The 18,869-nt window shown below is 51.3% G+C and overlaps 4 protein-coding genes across 4 annotated transcripts; all 4 read right to left on the bottom strand.

Annotated features, from left to right (window-relative positions):
* Window positions 1-167: 167 nt before the first annotated feature.
* LOC117590765 (putative mediator of RNA polymerase II transcription subunit 12) lies at window positions 168-5,577 on the bottom strand. The gene is made up of 3 exons (XM_034283711.1): window positions 5,165-5,577; window positions 2,238-2,707; window positions 168-2,167 (listed from the first exon to the last, which is right to left on the bottom strand). Exons 1-3 carry the CDS (start codon window positions 5,183-5,185, stop codon window positions 718-720), a joined length of 1,941 nt encoding a protein of 646 aa, XP_034139602.1. The 5' UTR covers window positions 5,186-5,577; the 3' UTR covers window positions 168-717.
* Window positions 5,578-9,073: 3,496 nt separating this feature from the next.
* On the bottom strand, window positions 9,074-13,411 carry LOC117590784 (protein enabled homolog). Its single transcript, XM_034283733.1, has 3 exons — window positions 13,385-13,411; window positions 10,517-10,890; window positions 9,074-9,860 (listed from the first exon to the last, which is right to left on the bottom strand). The coding sequence occupies exons 1-3, from the start codon at window positions 13,409-13,411 to the stop codon at window positions 9,164-9,166; spliced, it is 1,098 nt and encodes a 365-aa protein (XP_034139624.1). The 3' UTR covers window positions 9,074-9,163.
* Window positions 13,412-14,486: 1,075 nt separating this feature from the next.
* LOC117590699 (putative uncharacterized protein DDB_G0271606) lies at window positions 14,487-15,585 on the bottom strand. The gene is made up of 2 exons (XM_034283600.1): window positions 15,428-15,585; window positions 14,487-15,353 (listed from the first exon to the last, which is right to left on the bottom strand). The coding sequence occupies exon 2, from the start codon at window positions 15,351-15,353 to the stop codon at window positions 14,487-14,489; it is 867 nt and encodes a 288-aa protein (XP_034139491.1). The 5' UTR covers window positions 15,428-15,585.
* A 485-nt stretch (window positions 15,586-16,070) lies between these two features.
* On the bottom strand, window positions 16,071-16,767 carry LOC117590702. Its single transcript, XM_034283601.1, has one exon. It carries the CDS (start codon window positions 16,712-16,714, stop codon window positions 16,202-16,204), a length of 513 nt encoding a protein of 170 aa, XP_034139492.1. The 5' UTR covers window positions 16,715-16,767; the 3' UTR covers window positions 16,071-16,201.
* Window positions 16,768-18,869: the final 2,102 nt, after the last annotated feature.

The following is an 18,869-nucleotide window of genomic DNA, read 5'->3' on the forward strand; positions in this document are numbered from 1 at the left end:
AGCACCTTTGGCTATTTTTATGGGTTTTCGTGATTGACTTCCGTGACTACTTATGGCACAGGAATCTGCCTGTCCCCCCCGTTGGTAGAAGCAACCTGCAAACGAGCACCCTGCACCCTTGCACCCTGTACACCCATGTGGTGTGTGTGGTTTACAAATTGATTTTTGTTTTCGTTTAATTATGTAAAAATATGAGTACAGAGATACATAAGTTCATGAAGTACATTTCGTTACAGTTACAGACTAATTATTGCACACGCTTTCAGCACATTTTTGTGTTCAACAAAAAACACAAACACAAACACAAAAAAAAAAGAACACATAAAACAACACATAATAAATGGAATGAAAAGCGCAGGTGGAGATGGAAATGGGTTGATGATGGGATTGAATGATGATGTGAGGTGCGGCGAGAAACTCACGGTTTGGGGTCATTCTCTGGCCAGTGCCTACTTCTGAGCTGCTAAGCGGAAACCACTGCATACTTCCAGGCGGTTCACTTAGCTGCCCCGTCAAAGAGTCGACAATGCCCGGTAGAGACTGCTGTGGTGTGGTGCACAGTTTTGGGATGTTTTGATGGGCGGGACAACCCCTCGTTGGAGGCAGAATAAATACTAATGAACGGATTTCAGGCACGAGAAGCAACTTCAACTTCAACAACAATTACGATTACAATTACAAGTTAGTACTAAGAATGGATGGGGATGGGGATGGCTTTTAGCCCTCCAGCAGCTGTGTCGTCTTGTACTCCACCGCCGAGCCCATCTCCGCACCGAGCTTCTCTCGCACGTAGTCGCGGATCTGCTGCAGTCGCTGGTCACTGACTGCCGGCTCGGGTTGCGCCTTCGCCGAACGCTTGCCCTGGCGCATCTTGAGGTTGTGGGCGTGGTAGTTGAACGGCCGCTGGCCACTGGGAGCACTCTCCTCGGAGGCGCCCTCCTGCTGCTCCACCTGCTGCTCCTGTTGGTGGTGTTGGTGCTGCTGCAGCTGCTGGGAGTATTGCCGCAGGGCGGGATACATGTGGCTGGGATGTGTATTGAAGATGACCTTGGTGTGAGTGGGCCGCGGATTGTTCTCCGTAATGGGTAGACTGTGCTCCTGCTCGTGCTCCGCCTCGGGTGCCGAGGGTGGCTCCGATTCGGGCACATAGATCGGTTGCTGCTGCTGCTGCTGCTGCTGCTGCTGTTGCTGATGTTGTTCTCCGTAGTCCGCCTGGGGAGCTGGCTCTCCGTAATCCGGCTGTGGGGCCATGGCTATCAGGTAGAGCTGCGGCTGCGTCTGGCCCTGCCCATGACCATGGGACTGCGGTTGGGCGTAGTAGAACTGCGTCTGCTGCTGGTAGCCCGTTGGCGCATAGTAGGCCTCGGGCGGTGGCTGCTCGTATTGCTGCTGATGTTGATGTTGATGTTGATGTTGCTGCTGTTGCAGTTGCAGTTGCTGTTGCTGCTGCTGCTGCTGGTGGCGCCCCTTGTAGCTCTGATAGACATCATCGATGGCCGCATACTGCACTGGCTGTGGCGTGGGTGCCAGCTGATGGGCATAACTCACATCGGGATGGTAGGGTACCTGCTCGGGGGAGCCATATTGCTGCGAGAGATCCACGTGCTGCTGCTGCTGCTGCTGCTGATGCTGCTCGGCCTCTTGGAGCAGACTCAAGTACTGGGCGGCCCGAATCTCGAGGTACTGCTGCAGCAGGGTCTGCAGATGGGCGGCATACTTGGCGGGCCCTGGGATGCGCAGAACGATGACGGGCTCTTGGTAGCCGCCCTGGCCCCCATGCTCCTCCTCCTGCGGCAGATCAATCTGTGGCTGCTCCAGTCCAGGATGGCTTGGATGCGGCTGGTGCTCCTGCGGCTGTGTCGGATGCGGTGCCTGAGTCTCGTAGGTGGTCTGTGGCTTCAGCTCGTACGAGTACGACGGCTCGATCGTCACGCTGGTCACGTGTTGCTCCTGCTGCGGCTGCGGCTGTTGGTGCTCCTGCTGATGCTGATGCTCCTGCGGCTCCTCCTCCTCCGGCCCCTGCGGCTGTGGCAGGGCAAAGCCAGAGGGTTCATAGCTGCCGTACGTATCCAGTGGCGCCTCTGTGGCCGGAATGTCATGCTGCGAGTACGGATAGAACATGAACTTGGGCGGCGTGTAGTCGTAACCCTGATGGGCATAGCCATATCTGCAGACAAGACATTCGCGTGATTATAATTTCAGTTTCCGATTGGGTTTCGATTCGATGATTGACTCACCCCAGGTCCCCCTCGATGGTGCGTTTGCTGTTCTTGCCGGAGCCACTGCCGCTGCCATTGCCCGTGGAGTTGTCTCGCTCCACCTTGATCTTGATCTTGTCGCCGTGCAGTTTGAACTGCTTGTCCAGCTCCTTGATGAACTCCAGATCATCGGCGGGCAGATTGCGAAAGCTGGCAGCCAAAGCGGGTGCCTTGGTGGTGCCTCTCGGCCCTGTTGTCGTTGTCGTCGTCGTCGTCGTGGGCCTGCTGGTCTTTCCGATCTTCACGCGTGGCTTGCTCGGCTTGCTGGTCGTCCCACTGCCTAGGGCTGGGCTGTTGCTCGCAGATGCTGCGGCTGTGGTTGCCGCTGTGGGTGTCTTGGTCGGACGCTTCTTCAGCGTTGTCACCTTCTTCGGGTAGCTGGACGCCTTGGTGGGGGCCTCCGGCTGACCCAAACCGCTCACCAGGCACACGGCCGCACTCAGGGTGCACTGAAAGAGCAGAGCAGAAAAGAAGAGCATCAGCATTGTCTTTTGTATAGCTCTTGTCGCATTGTTTAAGCTCAAGGTAAGAGGGAGATGGAGGCGATTGACAATGGTCTCAATCTCAATACCAGCTCGATCTCCATATTGATGTCGATGCCGATCCGTCGATCCGTCGATCCGTCGATCGTTAACTGATCAATGCGCTCGCGACTCGGGGAGTGGGGCATCTAAAAGGTTTCACATTTGACATTTCGTCAAGTGAATGCTTGCGGTGCTTTTTAGCAGCCGTGGAGAGGGGCTTCAGGGGGTGGGGGGGGGGAGGCAGGGAGGTGGGCTAGTCATGTCTTGTAGTGTTGTAATCGAAACTGGCTCGATCGTCTCTGGCGTCAGCAGCTTCGCGGTGTCTTCAGTTGTTTGTTTTTGGCCACCGATGGTGATGGATGGCTTCGGTTAAGGCTGACTAATGGTTCATTATTAATCGATTATTATCGATAACAATCGATAAACGTTGCTAGCAAATTTATTTGCTCATTTTTTCGATTTATGGATGATTGATGCATGCAGAAGCTTCTGGCAAGTCGATAACTCGATTACCTATCGACAAATATATCGAAAATGTTATCGAATTGGTATTGTAAAACGTTTGAAGACTTGTATTTGCAGAAGATAGAATCTCTCCAAAATAAATCGATATTTTTATCGAATTTTATCGAAATATGTCTTCAAGTCGCTGCTCAAAAATCAACCCCCAACAGACTCTCGTTCATCAATCGATTGCAAAACTATTTTGCATTTGCAATCGATACTTATAATCGGCTTTTGAGCGCTGCATTCCCACTACGCCTCAAAGTATCTGCATACTTGGGCCATTTCGCAAGCAATGCCTCCTGATCAGCAATGAATATCTGGCGGATGGCTTAGTTTTAATTGCATTTTGTCACTCAATTACCGCTTCGTGGAGTATGTCGCGCTCGTCGAGTGTACTCGACCGCCATGTGTGTGAATGTTTGTGTGCAAATGCCCGAAAAACTGGGACAGTGTGTCAAGTCATTTTAATAGCTCTCTTCTTGTTGGCTGCTTGGGTGCTTGGGTGCTGGCTGGTGCTGCGACTGTCGTTGCTTCGTTTCTTGCTGGTTTGCTTGTTAAGCAGGAAGAGTTTTTCGGCAGACTTGCCACACAACAACCGCTGCCACAAAGCCAGCAAAAATGTGTTGTCAAATGTTAGCATGTGAGCGAAGTGGGAGCCCGAACAGAAGAGCTGCCGAAGAGGGGTTATCGGTGGTGGTGGAGGAGGCATAAAGTTGCCCATGTTGCTGCCTGCTGCTTTATATAATCTATGGTCCGGCAGCAGCAACTACTCGGATCTGTCTCTACAGCAATTGATTTATCTTTGCCAACTATTTTCTGTAATAATTTAATTTAATTGCATTCGACTCTGTGGCGCTGCCTTTCACTTTACAAACAGAATGGATCCGCTGAGAGATTGCAATGGATTCTTCGCTGGCAATTCACAGAACTCCAAAATTGCAATTTCTCATGGGTGCCATTTGCTGCTGTTGCTGCTGCTGAACTTTCTTGCCCGCCCTGGGGTGGTAAAGTCGCTTGTAAAACATCAAAGAAACACCAGCAACACGGGGCAGAGGCAGAGGCAGAGGCAAACGATCGTCACGCAACGCGTGCAAATTAGTCGGACTCGAAATTTTGCTTAGTTTTTGTTACTGTTTGGCTTTCGTTGTTGCATCATCAACTTCATCTGCAACATTACTTGTGGCAAACAACAGCAGCATTAAAGCCAGGCACAAGACAATAAAATGTAAATTAGACAAGCGGAGATTATCCTGCCAAAGCCAAAGCCAACGCCAAAGCAAAAGCCAGCCCCCAGCTGTCTCCCGATCCTCCGTTTTCAGCTGGTAATAACTTTATGTAACCAAATGGGAGAGTGACAGAGTGGCTAGGAAACGAGTTCTGGTTGCGCCACAAAGTGGCCATTCTCCGAGCCGGAGCTCGTCCAATTAGCGTCCAAGCTGTGACTGCCATGTGGATGGCCCTTCGCTGTGGTCCGTGATTGATGGACAAGGGCAAGGGCAAGGGCAGCGCCAGTGAAGGTGCAGCCAAGCGAGGAGGTCGAGCGAGATATCAGAAAAAAAGGGAGCAACACTCTATGATGGAGAGTGGAATAGTGCATTGAATCACAGCATCCTGTGGCCAGATCATTGAACTGCCTGGGGCGGGTATTTCGCTTGGTTTTCCCGCTTTGCCGCCGCCATGGCAGCTGACCGGCTGAGCAACTGGAAACTGCAACTGCAACTGGAATGCAAATGCAATATGTCAGGCTTGAAGAGGGGGAGGGGGAGGGGGAGGCGGAGGGGGAGCCCGAGAGCCAGAGATGGTTGTTGGTTGTTGTGGGGGTGTGGCTGTAGATCTCTTCCGGGAGATTGTGTAATCACCATTACGGAATCTTACCAGTATCAATGCCAGTCGCATGGCTGTCTCGGTGTTTCTGTGTTCCTCCTATGCTAATATGCGGACAATGCACATTCAAAGCAAACTTCTCACGCACTTATCAGTTACTTGTTGTAGCCAGATCGAGAGCCAGATCGTGCCAGATCGCAGCAGCTATATGTTATATCCAATTCACTGGGAGGCGGCACTTTCTTCGCCCGATTTGTTCGTGGCACACAAAAAAAACAAACAACTTTTTGGTTGGTAGGTGATTGCGGGCGGAGGGAGGCACAACCGTATGTGGCAGACACTCGAGATATCGATAGTGTGTTGGAGTCTGTGTGGGAATGGAGGAGCTGCGTTGCCAGCTTTCAAAAGTCGCGCCTTGTACTGTGGATGGCGCTGGCGATGCTCGCGGTTTATATATCGCGCATTTTGCCAACCGCAGCAGCACCACCACCACCAATACCATCATTGAAAACACACACAGCACCACCAACACCAAGTAGAGGGACAACTTTTGGTCTTCGTCTACGTCTACGTCTTCGTTTGGGTTGCATCAAGCCACTTGGCCAGTCAGTCAGCGGAGTCTCGGATTTGGACTCGGATTTGGATTCAGAGCTGGTAGCTGCTGGCTGGCTGGCTGGCTCGGAGTCGAGGGCAGAGCGTGCGGAACGATCCGAACCGATCTACGATCTCCGATCTCTGTGGACGAGTTCACTAGCAATGACACCGCACGTCCACATGAGCATCTGTATGTGTACCTGTGTGCCTGTGGCTGAAGGTGTAGGTTGCCTGGAATATTGCCTCAGCTGTAAACAAACTGATGCAGATAGAAAGATCTTCGCATTTGTTGTTCAACTCTAAACTGTCTGGCTGTACGTGTGTGTATTTGTGTGGGGAAGTGGCAGATGGATGTTTCTTTTTGGTGGAAAGTTCGAATCATCTAATAGCATGAGAGCTGCTTAAAAGCATAGTATTACGCGCTAATGAGGATCTTGCCTAAGGCTGTCACTCACCCACTGTATACTCTGCTTCGTACCTGGTTCCGTACACCTCAAGGCACTCTGCTGCAGTTACTCCACGCTTAAATGTTCTACGAGTTACGAGATACACGACAAGATTATCGAACATTATCTGACAGATTGCACCTTCGCTTTCTCTCTCCCATGGTGGCTTAGCTGTGGGTTTTCTTGGCTGGCATGGAAATTGGTATTCTATGGCATGTACATCGTATACTATTTCAGTCTCTTCCTCGCTTTAGTCGCAGCGAATGATATCTGTTCGCTTATGCGACATTTGCACAGCGCATCAACGTCACACGCAACATTAGCTGACTGCGCTCTGGTGGCTGCAGTGTATTAGTTATTGTTGCCACTGTAATTTAGTGACAGTACTAGTACTCGGTACTACATCAATATTCATATTTCCGCTGTATGCCGCTGTATTATTCACTGTTTCAAGCTATTTTTTAACGCATCATTCAACTGCGTGAGAACCCTGACAACTGACCTTGCCTCGCCATGGGAGATCGCACCTTTCACAAAGGTCTACTCCACCCAAGCAACCAAGCAACCAGCCATCCAGACATACAGAAAGACACACACAACACGCACAATCCCTTTCGCTTCTGCAGCTTTTTTTGGCCTTTCTTTGGGGACAAGAGATTTGACTCTGCCATTGGCGCAGCCTACCCATCTGTCGCCTGTCTTCTGGCCACTGTCCGATTTCCAGTTCAAGTTCAAAGTCATAAACAAAATTGGCGCAACTTTTGGCTGCTGCCAGAGATGATGCTGGTCCACTCTACTCTCCATTTGATGTCCATTCCGGAGGCCTTTCATTTTTGAGTGAATAATTTTTGATGACGCTTATTGTGGGGCATCGTGTCTGCCTTTTGTATGCTTTGATATTTGATAATGATTTCTATGCCCTGCACAAAAAAGCCACCAACCGATCGAAACACACAAATTTGCATAGAAACAATTGCAGACAGCGAGGGCCAGGCCAGCCAGGCCAAAAGAGATACCAAGGAGAAAGATACGAGAGTAGTGCCAAGGGGTCCACGAGTAGTGGCAATTTAATTGGCGCATTAACTTGTCTACGCTTGGGTCTGGGCAGGGACTGGGACTGGGACTGGGGCTAGCGCGAAAAGAGAAATGGCATAACAAGAGTTGGTCTTTTTAGGTGGGATTTTGTAATACGCTTTGTGTCAAAAAGACACAAAACAGAGCACAGAGGCGGCAGCAGCAGCAAAGATAACGATAAAACAGCAAACAGATATTCAGAGCTGAATACTCATTCGCTTCATTCGCAATCCAATTTTTGGGTTGCATTGTCGAAATTGTTTTCAAACACTGCGAAGGGAAGAGGTACGTACCATGGAGCCGCTCCAGATGGTAGTCTGATATTTGATTGGGGAAGCCACTCCACAAATTAGCAGTGCAATCCTGTAATCTTTTGATTAACTTTCGTCATATTTCCACATATTTGTACTTGATTGGCATATGAAAAGACGGTCAGCTCTCAAGGATATCGATATCTTGCTGGTTTTGGTTGCTCTTACAAATTGTTTGGCAGCAATTGAAATGTTGTTCGATGATCTTTTGTGCCGCTGTCAATGACTGTGGCGAATCGAAGCCGACCGAACAGACACCGATCCGTGGCTCAGCAAACATTGCACAATGGCACCACCAGCTTCAGCTTCAGCCTCAACCTTAGCTCGATTTCAACTAGCGAAGAGCTCATTGTCTGCTCCTAAGCTGCAACACTGTCACTTAGTCAGCGACTATTATTTGTGTTTATTGTGAAGATGTGCCTTGAGCGGTCAGCCTACGGCGTCGGCCATTGGGCGGCAGAAGCGCACATAAATCCAACATTAAGAAGGTTGGCCGTGGGCAGAAGGGCCACAAAAGATTCCCTTTTTTCAATGGGAGTTATTTATGTATATTTTAATTTTGATTCAGCCACAAACTGGAGCATGATTTGACCCCCAAGGTGAGGTCAAGCTGGCTTGACACAGCGCAACGCTACAACGGGGTATCGCTATCCCATGTGAGACTTCCAGTCAGGAAGTGTCTGCCCAGCCACATGTCTCCCTTGAAGCCAGAGGGCAGGGCCCCACTCAGGCTCAATTGTTGTCTGCATATTTGATGGGTGAATGGGTGACAAACAAGCAGACAATGCAACAATTTTGATGTGCCTGTGCCCCATCCAGTGGCAGCTTCATTAACAACCATGAGATGGCCAAAAACAGACAAAAAAAAACACACACACACACACACACGAGTACGAGTAGCAGCAGCAGCAGCAGCAGCAGCAGCAGCATCTTTGGAGCATCTTCGCTTCCTACTTGCATAAATTTCCACCTGTCCGTCCATCCGTCCGTCTATCAGCGGACTTTCAGCCTGCCACATGGGGCACACTGCCACACAAATCATAATCTTTGCGCGTCCTCTCCGTCTCGCTCTGCCCGTAATTGTTTGCTATTGCTGTTGGCTGTTGGCTGTTGGCTTTATGGGCACGATTACGTGAGCAGCAGCAGCTCCAGAAGCAAACTGAAGAGGAGCTGCCTGGCAGCCCCACTGGCTCATTGACAAAGTCACAGATTGCACATTTGATTCGATTGGATTGGCTTTGGCTTTGGCTTTGGCTCTGCCTCTGTCTTTGGCTCCAGCTTTAAATGGCCTGAAAACCGATCGAACACAAATCGAAACTGACGTTGAAGCTGGAAAGTGAAGATGTGGCTGAACGCTGAAAGTTTTTGGCGGATGGAGATGCTGCACCCGGTCTGCCTAGGTCTAGTGCCTGTTATGTGATCGTGCCGCGTCTTTTTTGGGGCAACTGAGAATGCAGGAAGACTGTGACTGCGGCTTGATCTGCACCATCTACAGCTCTAATCATTCATCATTTATTGCTCGTTATTGGCTTTAATAAATAATCGTAAACAGGCAAAAAAAAAACACACACACACGCACGCAAACACACACACATAACACACACACATACAGAGACAAATGTAAGCTAAACATTCGCTTGAAGCGACTTCTTCACGGTCTCCCTCTCGGAGCCCCGCTTGACCAGTCTCAACGGTCGGGTGACGGGGTAGGCCAGTGTGTGCCGCTGCACTGGACCATGACTGCTGTACGGATGCGACTGTGACTGTGGCTGTGGCTGGGTCTGCTGTAGCAGCCGCAACACCTCCCAGCTGGGTATGTACGAGTCCAGCAGCGACTTGGACGCACGTCCGGCGAACAGATCCGGCGTGGGGTCCGGCTGCGAGGGGCGGAACGGCTTCTGATGGCTGGCCCCATAGCCGCCCGAGGGCCGTCGCGTTGTGATGCTGATGAAGCTCGGCGGATAGGGCAGGGGTATGCGATGGCCAGCGGCGTAGCCGCGTTGCGGGGCCGGTGCATAGGCGAACTGCTTCGATTGCTGAAATCCTAGTCCTGGCGGTGGCGGTGGCGGTGGTCGGGCGGCGTACAGCCTGGGCGGCGGCTGCGTATAGCCATAGACAAAGGGTGGCCGCTGTAGCTGGAGCTGCAGCTGCAGCTGGTGCTGGTGCTGGTGCTGAGGTCGCTGCAGTGGCTGTGGCAGGTCATTGCTCCCCAGATACTGAATGCCATTTAGCTGCAGATCGAGATCATAGGGCACAATGGGTTTCAGGAGTCTGGCAGAGGTTGCAGTTATTTCTGCTGTCGATGCCGATGCCGGTCCCGTTGCCGTTGCCGTCGGTGTGCTCGTGTGTGTGGGCGTGGCTGCTGTTGGTCCGGGTCCGCTGTGTGGGAGTAAGCAGAATTGGTAACATTAACGAGGTGCTACAATAAAATACCCAGAGGAGCCGCCTCTGATCGGTGGCCCTAATTCCCGCAATCATCCATCCATTTGTCGGAAGCCAACGGCGGCCAAAGTGAAACTGCCATTTTAACACCCAGACCCCGAAGACAGCGCTGCAAAGTGGCCCGAATTAGTCTGAGATTAGCTCGGGATTAGTGTGAGATTAGGCGCTGGATGGTCAGCTCTCCAGGCACAAATGAAAGTCTGCGCCAATTTGGGCATCAATCAGCCCTGCCTCAGCAGCCGAACCGAGCTTCAATCAGCCTCCAACCAGCAGCAACATTAACGGTGCTCGTTCGTTGTCTCTTTTCTGCTCACTTCGAACTGTTTGTGGCTTTAGTTTTTCGTTTCAAGCGTGAGCTTAAAAGCTCGCCCCCCTGGCAACCGTTTGAAGCTCTTCCCCTGAAGCTTTTGCGGTAGGTGAAGCTGTTCTCTGTGCAGTGTCTCAGCTAAAAGCTGCAAAAGCTGCAAAAGCTTCAAACTTCGCAACTCGCACACTAAAGCTGTCGCTGAAAGCTTTCTTTCCTCCTCTGTACTCACACATAGAAGACGCTCGGCGGCAGGTGGGCGGGGAATGCGTAGCCCGCACTCAGCTGCTGGTGCTGTCGCTGCAGCTGACGCAGCTCCTCCAGTCGACGCTCCCGCTGGGCGGCATCCTGCACATAGCTGGGCGGCAGGCTGGCCGCCACGCCCGGCCGCCACTCGTAATGATTGGGCAGCAGCGGCGGCCGATTCACATCAAAATGCTGCTCCAGATCCTGGTTCAGTTCACGCTCTCGCTCACGTTCCCGCTCCAGATCCTCCAGGCGCAGCTGCAGCGGTGAGTTGTCGTCATCGTAGCCGGGCGGGGGCGAGAGTACAGCCTGCACCGCCGACAGAGCGACGATCACTAGGAGCAGGTGATGCCAGGCAGCCTGTGGATGCGGAGACAGAGTTGGATTAGCGACAGGAGGCAACGGGCTGATTAGAAGGGCCACAGACGACAGTCAGGTGGCAAGCAATGCTTTTTGGTGAAAGGTTTTTCTGCCACTGCCACAACTGCTGCTGCTGCTGCTGCTGCTGTTGCCTTTCGCCAGTGCCACGCCCACTGGCAACGAGCCAGCAGCAGCCATTGATGCGTTTAATTAAGTTTTGACCATTTATAATTTGGCTCGAAATTGGAGAGCATTTGTCAGAGAGGGATTTCCCCCTTTTTGTGCAGTCAAGTGGAGAGATCAACCGATTGTAAACTGAAACAAATTTGCCGTGAAATTTGCTCAGGCCAAACCTTTTCTCTTTGTTTCTTCGTTTTACTTGTGGCTTGTAAGTTGTGGGTGCAACTGTGTGGCCCGTCCACCTGTTTGTGTGCAACACGATCAGGACAAGGCCACACTGCGCCGCCAGTGATAAGCCAGTTGGCCCGATCGGCGGCCTTTCTAAAATCCCCAGCACCAGCATCAAGCGGACTTGCAGAGCGGAGCCACTTATGACCATTTGTCACGCAAGAAGTCGAAGTCGAAGTCAAAGTCTAAGTCGAAGCTGCACACAGCTTCCAGTGAAGATGAAGAAGCAGAAGCATTCCACGAGATGTTGCAACATTGCGAAACGAAATCGAAACCTGCGAAACTGCCGCTGGCCAAACTACGACTAAGCTGCTGCCCCATGCGTGCCCCAGTTTCCAGGAGGGGCCTGTAATTATTTTTGTCGGCCCCGACTAATGATCGCAGCAGGTCATATCGGAGCAGGTCGGCAAGTGCAGCGCGCTGATTGATGGCCCAGAGCATGGCTAATGGAGGCGCATCGTTAACATGCGTAATTTGCGCCTTTTGTTCCACACACACACACACACACACACACAAAAAAAGCAAAGACAAAAGAAGTCAACAAAAGACTCAAGACACAAACTTGGTGGTTCATAGATGACGCTGCCGCTGAGGTTCTAGGGCAATGCCAATCACTGACATGTGACCGAGTGCTTGAAATATCATAATAGAACCCATTGTAGGAGAGGGTTTGGTTTTTTAAATGCCAACCCAATAAACGCTGGCTTTGGCTCAGCGACAAACTTTCTTTCCCCTTCATTGTTTTGCCCATAATCTAATACCCATGAACAGATGCCAGCTATCAAGCTCCCTCCGTTGACATATGATCAATCAATCCATACATTAGAGTCCAGCTCTCTCTCTCTCTCTCTCTTTGTGTGTCTTTATATCTGTAGCTATATGTATCTGTGATGGTATCATTATGATAAATCAGACTTAAAAGAGCTGCAAGCACTTTCGTTTAGCCGGAACTCTCGTCTATTGATATCTTCCTTAACTTTTGTGCGCTTAATACCGGAATGTCATAGATTAATCTATGGAATGCCTCAACTCAACTCTCATAAGTTCTGTCCATAAGTGCTGGTGCTTTCTGACATATCCATATCCATATTTAGGTTCAGTAAACACTTCCCCCGTACGCACCATAATTCTGGTATCTCCTTTAAGGTCTTCCCTGTTGATGATGACGCTGATTCCTTGGGTTAAGCCACAACCAGCACAGACAACATTCACCAAAGTCACACACAACAAAAATGAACAAAATGTTTTGAGCACAAACACAACTGCCACAAAAATGAACACAAAACTAATGCCGAAATATAGAGACAGAAATTGTGGCTAAAACCGAACATGTGACGACCACTGAAGCGACTGCGACAGAGCCGAGCTCTGGCAGTCATTTTATACCGCCCGGCCGGGGACGGGCCTCTGGTCAGAGCTCCGATCTGAGCTCGGAGTTCTCTCTGCCGCAGTCATTGGATGCAGATGAGCGAAGAAAGGACTGAAGTGAGTTCGCATTGGATTGGATTTGATGGGGCTTTGGTGTGGCTTGACTTGGATCCGTTTAAAGCTCTGGCAATTAATTGAAATGGAAAGTAAATAGCTGGAAATTCAAATTGAATTCATTTGAAGCCGCGGTAACCGGGGTACGGCAAACAGCAAACGGGCAGCATGCAACAAGCAAGCGAGCACCGCCCCAAAAGCCGCCAACAAAGACCCGGTCCACAGAGCTAATTTACGCGCTTTAAAGTGTTATAACAACGTCGGACAAGTGAAGCGCGCCCCGGGCCACAGCCAGAGCCACAGCCACAGCTTCAGCACCAACTCAGAGATCAGCTCTCTAGAAGAAGCAAAACATTGGCCATTAATCGAACCATTCGAACCTAAACCACAAGTGAGTTGAGAGTGAGTGTGCGGCGGGGTGGAGTAGGGTGAGTGTGAGAAGCATTTGGTAGGTTGGGGCCAGAGAGCATCGATAACCGCTCACTTCCGCTCTACAAAAATACAGCGTGGAGGCAAGTCGCGAGGCAAGTGCAGCCAATCAACTCATCGAAGCCCTGAACCCCGTCCAAAATCCCATTACAAGAGATCCCATCCAGAGACGAACGCCACGGGGCGTCTTCATCATCATCATCATGAGGCAACTTTTGGACACAACATCAATGCAGCGACGACATGTGGAACATTTCGATGATTGAAAGTGAATTGTGGCACTGAATGTGGCATGTAATGCCACTCGAATAGCCAGCAAATACACTAACAGACAGGGAGTCCAGCCAGAGAGTAATGCCTCATAATTTACCCAAATCCATCAGCTCCAATTCAAGGTTCCAAGTGTATTTCCACTTCGTGGCTATACAAAGCAAGCGACTGTAAGTGAGTGAATGATAGAGCCTTTGGCCATTTGCTCTACATAAGTGCGGCGCAAGTGAAAGATGTTTTAGCCCTCCCTGGTGCACACACCACACCCACTGTCTGCCACATGCCCTGTGTCTGTGTGGAGCGCTGAATTTAATACCGATTTTGAGGCCAGTTAATGCCAAATGAATTTGCCAAATTGTGACAATTAGGAGTGCAGACAGATGAAAGTGAGACACGCCACAGACTCCGACTTGGACTTGGTCTGTGACGCAACTTCAAGGTTGTCCACGCTGCCCCTGTGTAATACCCGCTCTGGGGAAGACACACACGACACTTACTATTACTCGACGCGACTCTGTTCCGGTGGGGCGTCAAATTGTTGCTCACTTTCCACACAGACAGCAAGAAACCAAAAGCAAAAAGCAAAAAACAAACAACAAACAAGCGAGCACCAAAAACAATGCCACTGCATTCTGTTCAACATTCAAAGACGACCTTGTTGAGGGCAGCCGTCACCCCCGCGCAACCTTTGTCTGCCTTTTGGCTATTTGTCTAGATTCGGTAACCGTTAACCCGGTTCCATGCTGCCCCCCTCTGGGTCGTCTGTGTGTGAAAACGAAAGGCGGAAACTCAGTCCCCTGCCAGACACTCAGTTCTTCCACTCTACGATCCACTTTTTAAAGGGCTACCCAAGTGAAAGGTGTGGAATTCCCCCCCACGAAGGCCTAAACGGACACTCTTTGCGTTTGATTCCATTTTTCCATCAGCTTTATTTGGGGTTTCATGCAACAAAAAACAAAACAAAAAAAAAAGAGACGCTTCAAGAGAGCAAATCCGAGCTGCATCCCCTACGATCGTGGCCTGAGGTACAAATGGGTGCTGGCATCGTGGCCCACCGAGGAGGCTGGCAGATACTCGTTGAGATTCAGCGAGAATGTGGCCGGATATTGTTTGTCCTTGGCCTCGCGGTTGATGCGGTAAGTGCTGCGGTAGGCGGCCGCAGGATTGATGCTCGTGGCATAGCCCTGCAGCGGGCCGTAGTTGGGCGGCAGGGCGCTCAGCACGGTGGCTGTGCGGCCTGAGAAGTCGGGCTGTGGTGCTGCCACCACGCTGGGCGCTGGCGGGGTGTGCATGTTGCCCGCAGCTGCGGCAGCCGCCTGCAGGTACGGACTGATGGGCACGATAATCGGACGTGTGGGTATTAGCTGGAGGTACTGCACGGTGCCGGTGCCATCCTGCAGGGTCTGGGCCGGCAGGTACTGCATCAGCATGGGTGTGGAGGGCAGGCCCCCCACGCTGGGCGTACCAGCCGTCTGCATGGGCGTGAAGTTTGTCTCCATTTCGGGCATTTTGTAGGAGGGCTTGAAGGAGGAGCTATCTGCCTCGGCCTGCGACTGTCCCTGTCCCTGTCCCTGTCCCTGTGCCTGGCCCTGCTTCTGTGCCTGAATCTGGCTTTGTAGCTGACTCTGGAGCTGGCTCTGCATCTGTAGCTGCGCCAGGCTGTCATATCCACTGGCATAGGCGCTGAGTGAGTTCAGGTGCGCCTCCTGCTGCTGTTGCTGCTGCTGCTGCTGCACCTGCAGACTGTTGGGCGATTGGGCCGCCTTGTTGGCTATCTCGGGACTGGACACGGGCGTGGTTTGCATGATGGGCAGCAGCATTAGGAGCTGTCCTGCCAGCAGCAGGCGGCAACGGATGTGTCGCTGGCACAGCATCTGCAGGAGCGAGCAAGAGAAACAAAGAATCAAAATGGAGTCCACGGAGGGCACACAAAAAAAAACACACACACCTCAAGGGGTTTTCAATTGATATTTGGGATACGCGAGCTGCACGGCACGGTTGGGAAAGCGTGGAAAGCACTTGCACTTTTCCAGCGACGGGCTTCGATTAACTTGGCTTTGGTCGATGGCAGCTGCTTTTATACTCCGACTGTCCGGCCACTTGCCAATTTTCCTCAATTTTCCACAATTGCCAAATGTGCCAAGGCATGGCGGCATGGCGGCATGGCTCTGCCACTGCAACAGCTTCAGTGTCAGTGGCAGTGGCAGTGGCAGCTTCCAGTTGCCTTTGCGTGTTGGCAATTCTTTGGAAGCGGCGGCGGCATATGTTGCGGCTTGTTGTTGCGTGTTGCATTTTGGCCATGCTTCAAGTTCAAGTTTAGCCTTCGATCACACATCACAAGCAGGCAGCAAGAGGCAGCATTTGGCTGTGCCTGGCTCCTGGTTCCGTCTTCCGAAGCCCACAATTAGACGGCAAGCCTCTTCCGCATTGCCGCTTGGCCATGATACGGTTAAACGGGTTTTTCATTGCCATGGCAAATGAAAATGAAAACGAAATTGGTCGGCGCCTTTCCAGTTTGATTTACTTGTTCGCTGCGACACATCGCCACCACCCAGTGGAACCAACCAAAAGGATAAAATGTAACCCGAAACTTGAGATTGTTTTGCTGTTTATTGTGGTGGAATCTTTGGGCCATGGAAATGCTTAAATGCTCTTACTTAACCCATAATTTGAGCAATTTTCTCTATTTGAACTGAGAATTTGGAGTGGGAGTAGGCTTGAATCAGGCGCTCTCCTGCCGCGAGAAGAGCACATGGGAGAGCTGTCGATGGCAGCTGTGACGCCAGCCCTGGAAACCCTCGCGCACCCGCTGGGGCAGGGCCAGGGCCCACAGGGTCACCCACAGCAGACAGAACCCAATGATGGAGGTGAGTGTGGCCTGCGTCCAATACTCGAAGGCCAGGAAGGTCTCATCCTCGACGGGGCATTTCTGCAGCACGCCCACGATGGCGCAGTGTACGAGATTCTCGATGCGGCACCACAGCTTCGTCAGCATCAGGTCGAGCACGAAGCAGCACATGCTCGTCTCCAGCAGCAGGGCCGTGAAGCTCGGCACTCCGATGGGCAGCAGGCGCACCGCTTGCAGCACCGCCACCACGCAGCCCGTGAAAAGCCAGCTGCCCAGGAGGGGCGTCGGCTGCGAGGAGCAGCGTCCCAGCTTGAAGAAGTAGTAGTAGGAGAGACCAATCACCGAATGCAGCATCACGGCCACACTCAAAGCGGAGAGGCGTGTCATCTTTTCGTTCACTTCTGTCTCTGTGTATTTGTCAAAGGCCAACAACCCGAATTTCTGTTTCTGCCGAAAACTGAATACTGTGACTGTTTGATGTTCAAATCAGATGTTTGAGGCTTTTGGCAGCGTCTACTCTGTGTCTGAGCTACACAACTGGCTGTCCAGTCCAAGGCCTTGTTTTCCTTTCCTCATTTCCATTGGACCCATTACGTGTGAGTGCAGGCGGGCAAAGTGGTTATGGAAAATGGGAAATGGGAAGTGCAACAAGTTGTCCGCTTACTTTCATTTGTTGGCGTCGGCGTTGGCGTTCAGCGTTGCAGAGCTTTGGCCGAAAGCTCCGCGATCGCCGTTGATGCGATCTTGGTGTGGTGGAGCTTTCAATGCTAGCCGAAAGCTTTCGCCGGAGAGCTGAGTACGCTGAGTGGAATCGCATCCTAAAGCTTTAACTGTTTTTGCCTGCTGCTGCACAGCACTTGACATCACAATCTGCGAGTGGTTGGTGTTTGTCCCCATCCCTATCCCTGTCCTTGTCCTTCGCCTTGTCTCTGTCAGCAAGTCATAAATCTTCCACTCCGACTGAACTTGATACATCAAAATGTTGGTCAAATTAAATTTCTTGCGCCCTGCATCGTCCTGCAGTGTCCTCCATCCAAGGAGCAGCTGCCAAGTAATTCGTCAAGCTGCTTTGTCCTCCTCAAGCTCCGCCCTTCTCCCACTGAGCATTGTCTGCCAGTCCGCCTTTCTTTTCAGACTCTCTGTCTGTCTGCCTCTGCTGCAGTTCTTCCCCGTCTCGTCTCGTCTCGTCTTTGCTCTGCGCTGCCTTTCATGTCAACTGCATTTTTCCTTTTGCTGTGTGTTGCCTGTGTTGCCTGTGCTGCCTGTGCTGCTGTGTTGTGAGCGCTTTTTCACTGCTTTAAACCACTTAATGGGTTTTTTTATGCGGACCTGGCTTAGACGCTGTTGTGGGGTGGGGGGCTGCGGGGGCTGTGCGCCTGGGGGCTATTCATGCTGCAGCTTTCTTGTAGCTTCATTCACAAAGACTTGCAATTCATCAAATCTCGTTAGCCTCGGCTTTTATAGAAAATCTGCAGCTGCTTTTCCTCAGCTTTTCCTCCTTTTATTTTCGGGTTTTTTGCTGCCGCCTCCACAGCACCGCTGCCACGCCCATGGACACTGAGCGGGTGGAGCTCGTTCTTGCAATGCCCAACTATCATCATCGTCATCTTCGTCGCCCTCGTCGCCATTGACTGGCAGCGGGCTTTAAGGCAACTTTTGTCCCATTCTCTGGAGCTTAACTTTAAGGGGTTTCCTTCCCTTATCCCTTATCCCTTATCCCTTAGCCTCAGCCTTATCCAATGCCCTCCACCTTGAACAATTCCCATACCCCCGCAACCAATTTGGGCTAATGAAAACCGAGTGAGTGTGTGGGACTCTGAGATTGGAATGGAATCCTTTCAACTGCTGCAACAGGCCGAGCGTCCAAGAGATACTCTGCTGCAACGAAACTATTCTACAATGAATAGGAGGGACAGGGGCTGGGGCATGCATCTTTAATGACACCAACCAGCTGTGGCATCGGCAGCCCACCAGGTGGGACACATCCGGAGTGACCCATTCAAGGCAGTGCTAAGAGTTGCTCATAAATGTTGCAAGCCTCATCAGCAGTTGGCACACTTGGCACAGGAATTACTGTGCAACACTGAGAGTTTGCAGTGCTGAAAGTGCTGCTGACTGACAAAATGATCAGCCCTTGACAAACACTGAACTCTTTTGGTGATTTAAAAAACGTTTTACAGACTGTCGAAACACTTACAAATATTTGACAAACTATCCATCGATTTCTTAAGCAACTCGGCAGTGTTGGTCAGTGAGTTTTGAGTTTAAAGTGTTGGGCACGGGCATATGGGCATATGGGCCCCAACATATTCTGCTGGCCTCTACTGGCAAAGTGCCCCATATCACGCACAGGCAAACATTGCAGCGACCCCGCAATGCATTCAATTAACAATTTCTCTCTGGCTCTGGCACTGGCACTGGCACTGGCATGAAAACTTTTCCGGCTGGCAGCAGGAGGCGCGGCGGCGCCACTTCTGCTGGAGTATGGGTAGGTGGAGGCTTTTAATCAAAAACTTGCATTTACCAAGTGGCAGCAGGGGAA

Source organism: Drosophila guanche, unplaced genomic scaffold, assembly GCF_900245975.1.
Source record: "Drosophila guanche unplaced genomic scaffold, DGUA_6, whole genome shotgun sequence".
Lineage (NCBI taxonomy): Eukaryota > Metazoa > Arthropoda > Insecta > Diptera > Drosophilidae > Drosophila > Drosophila guanche.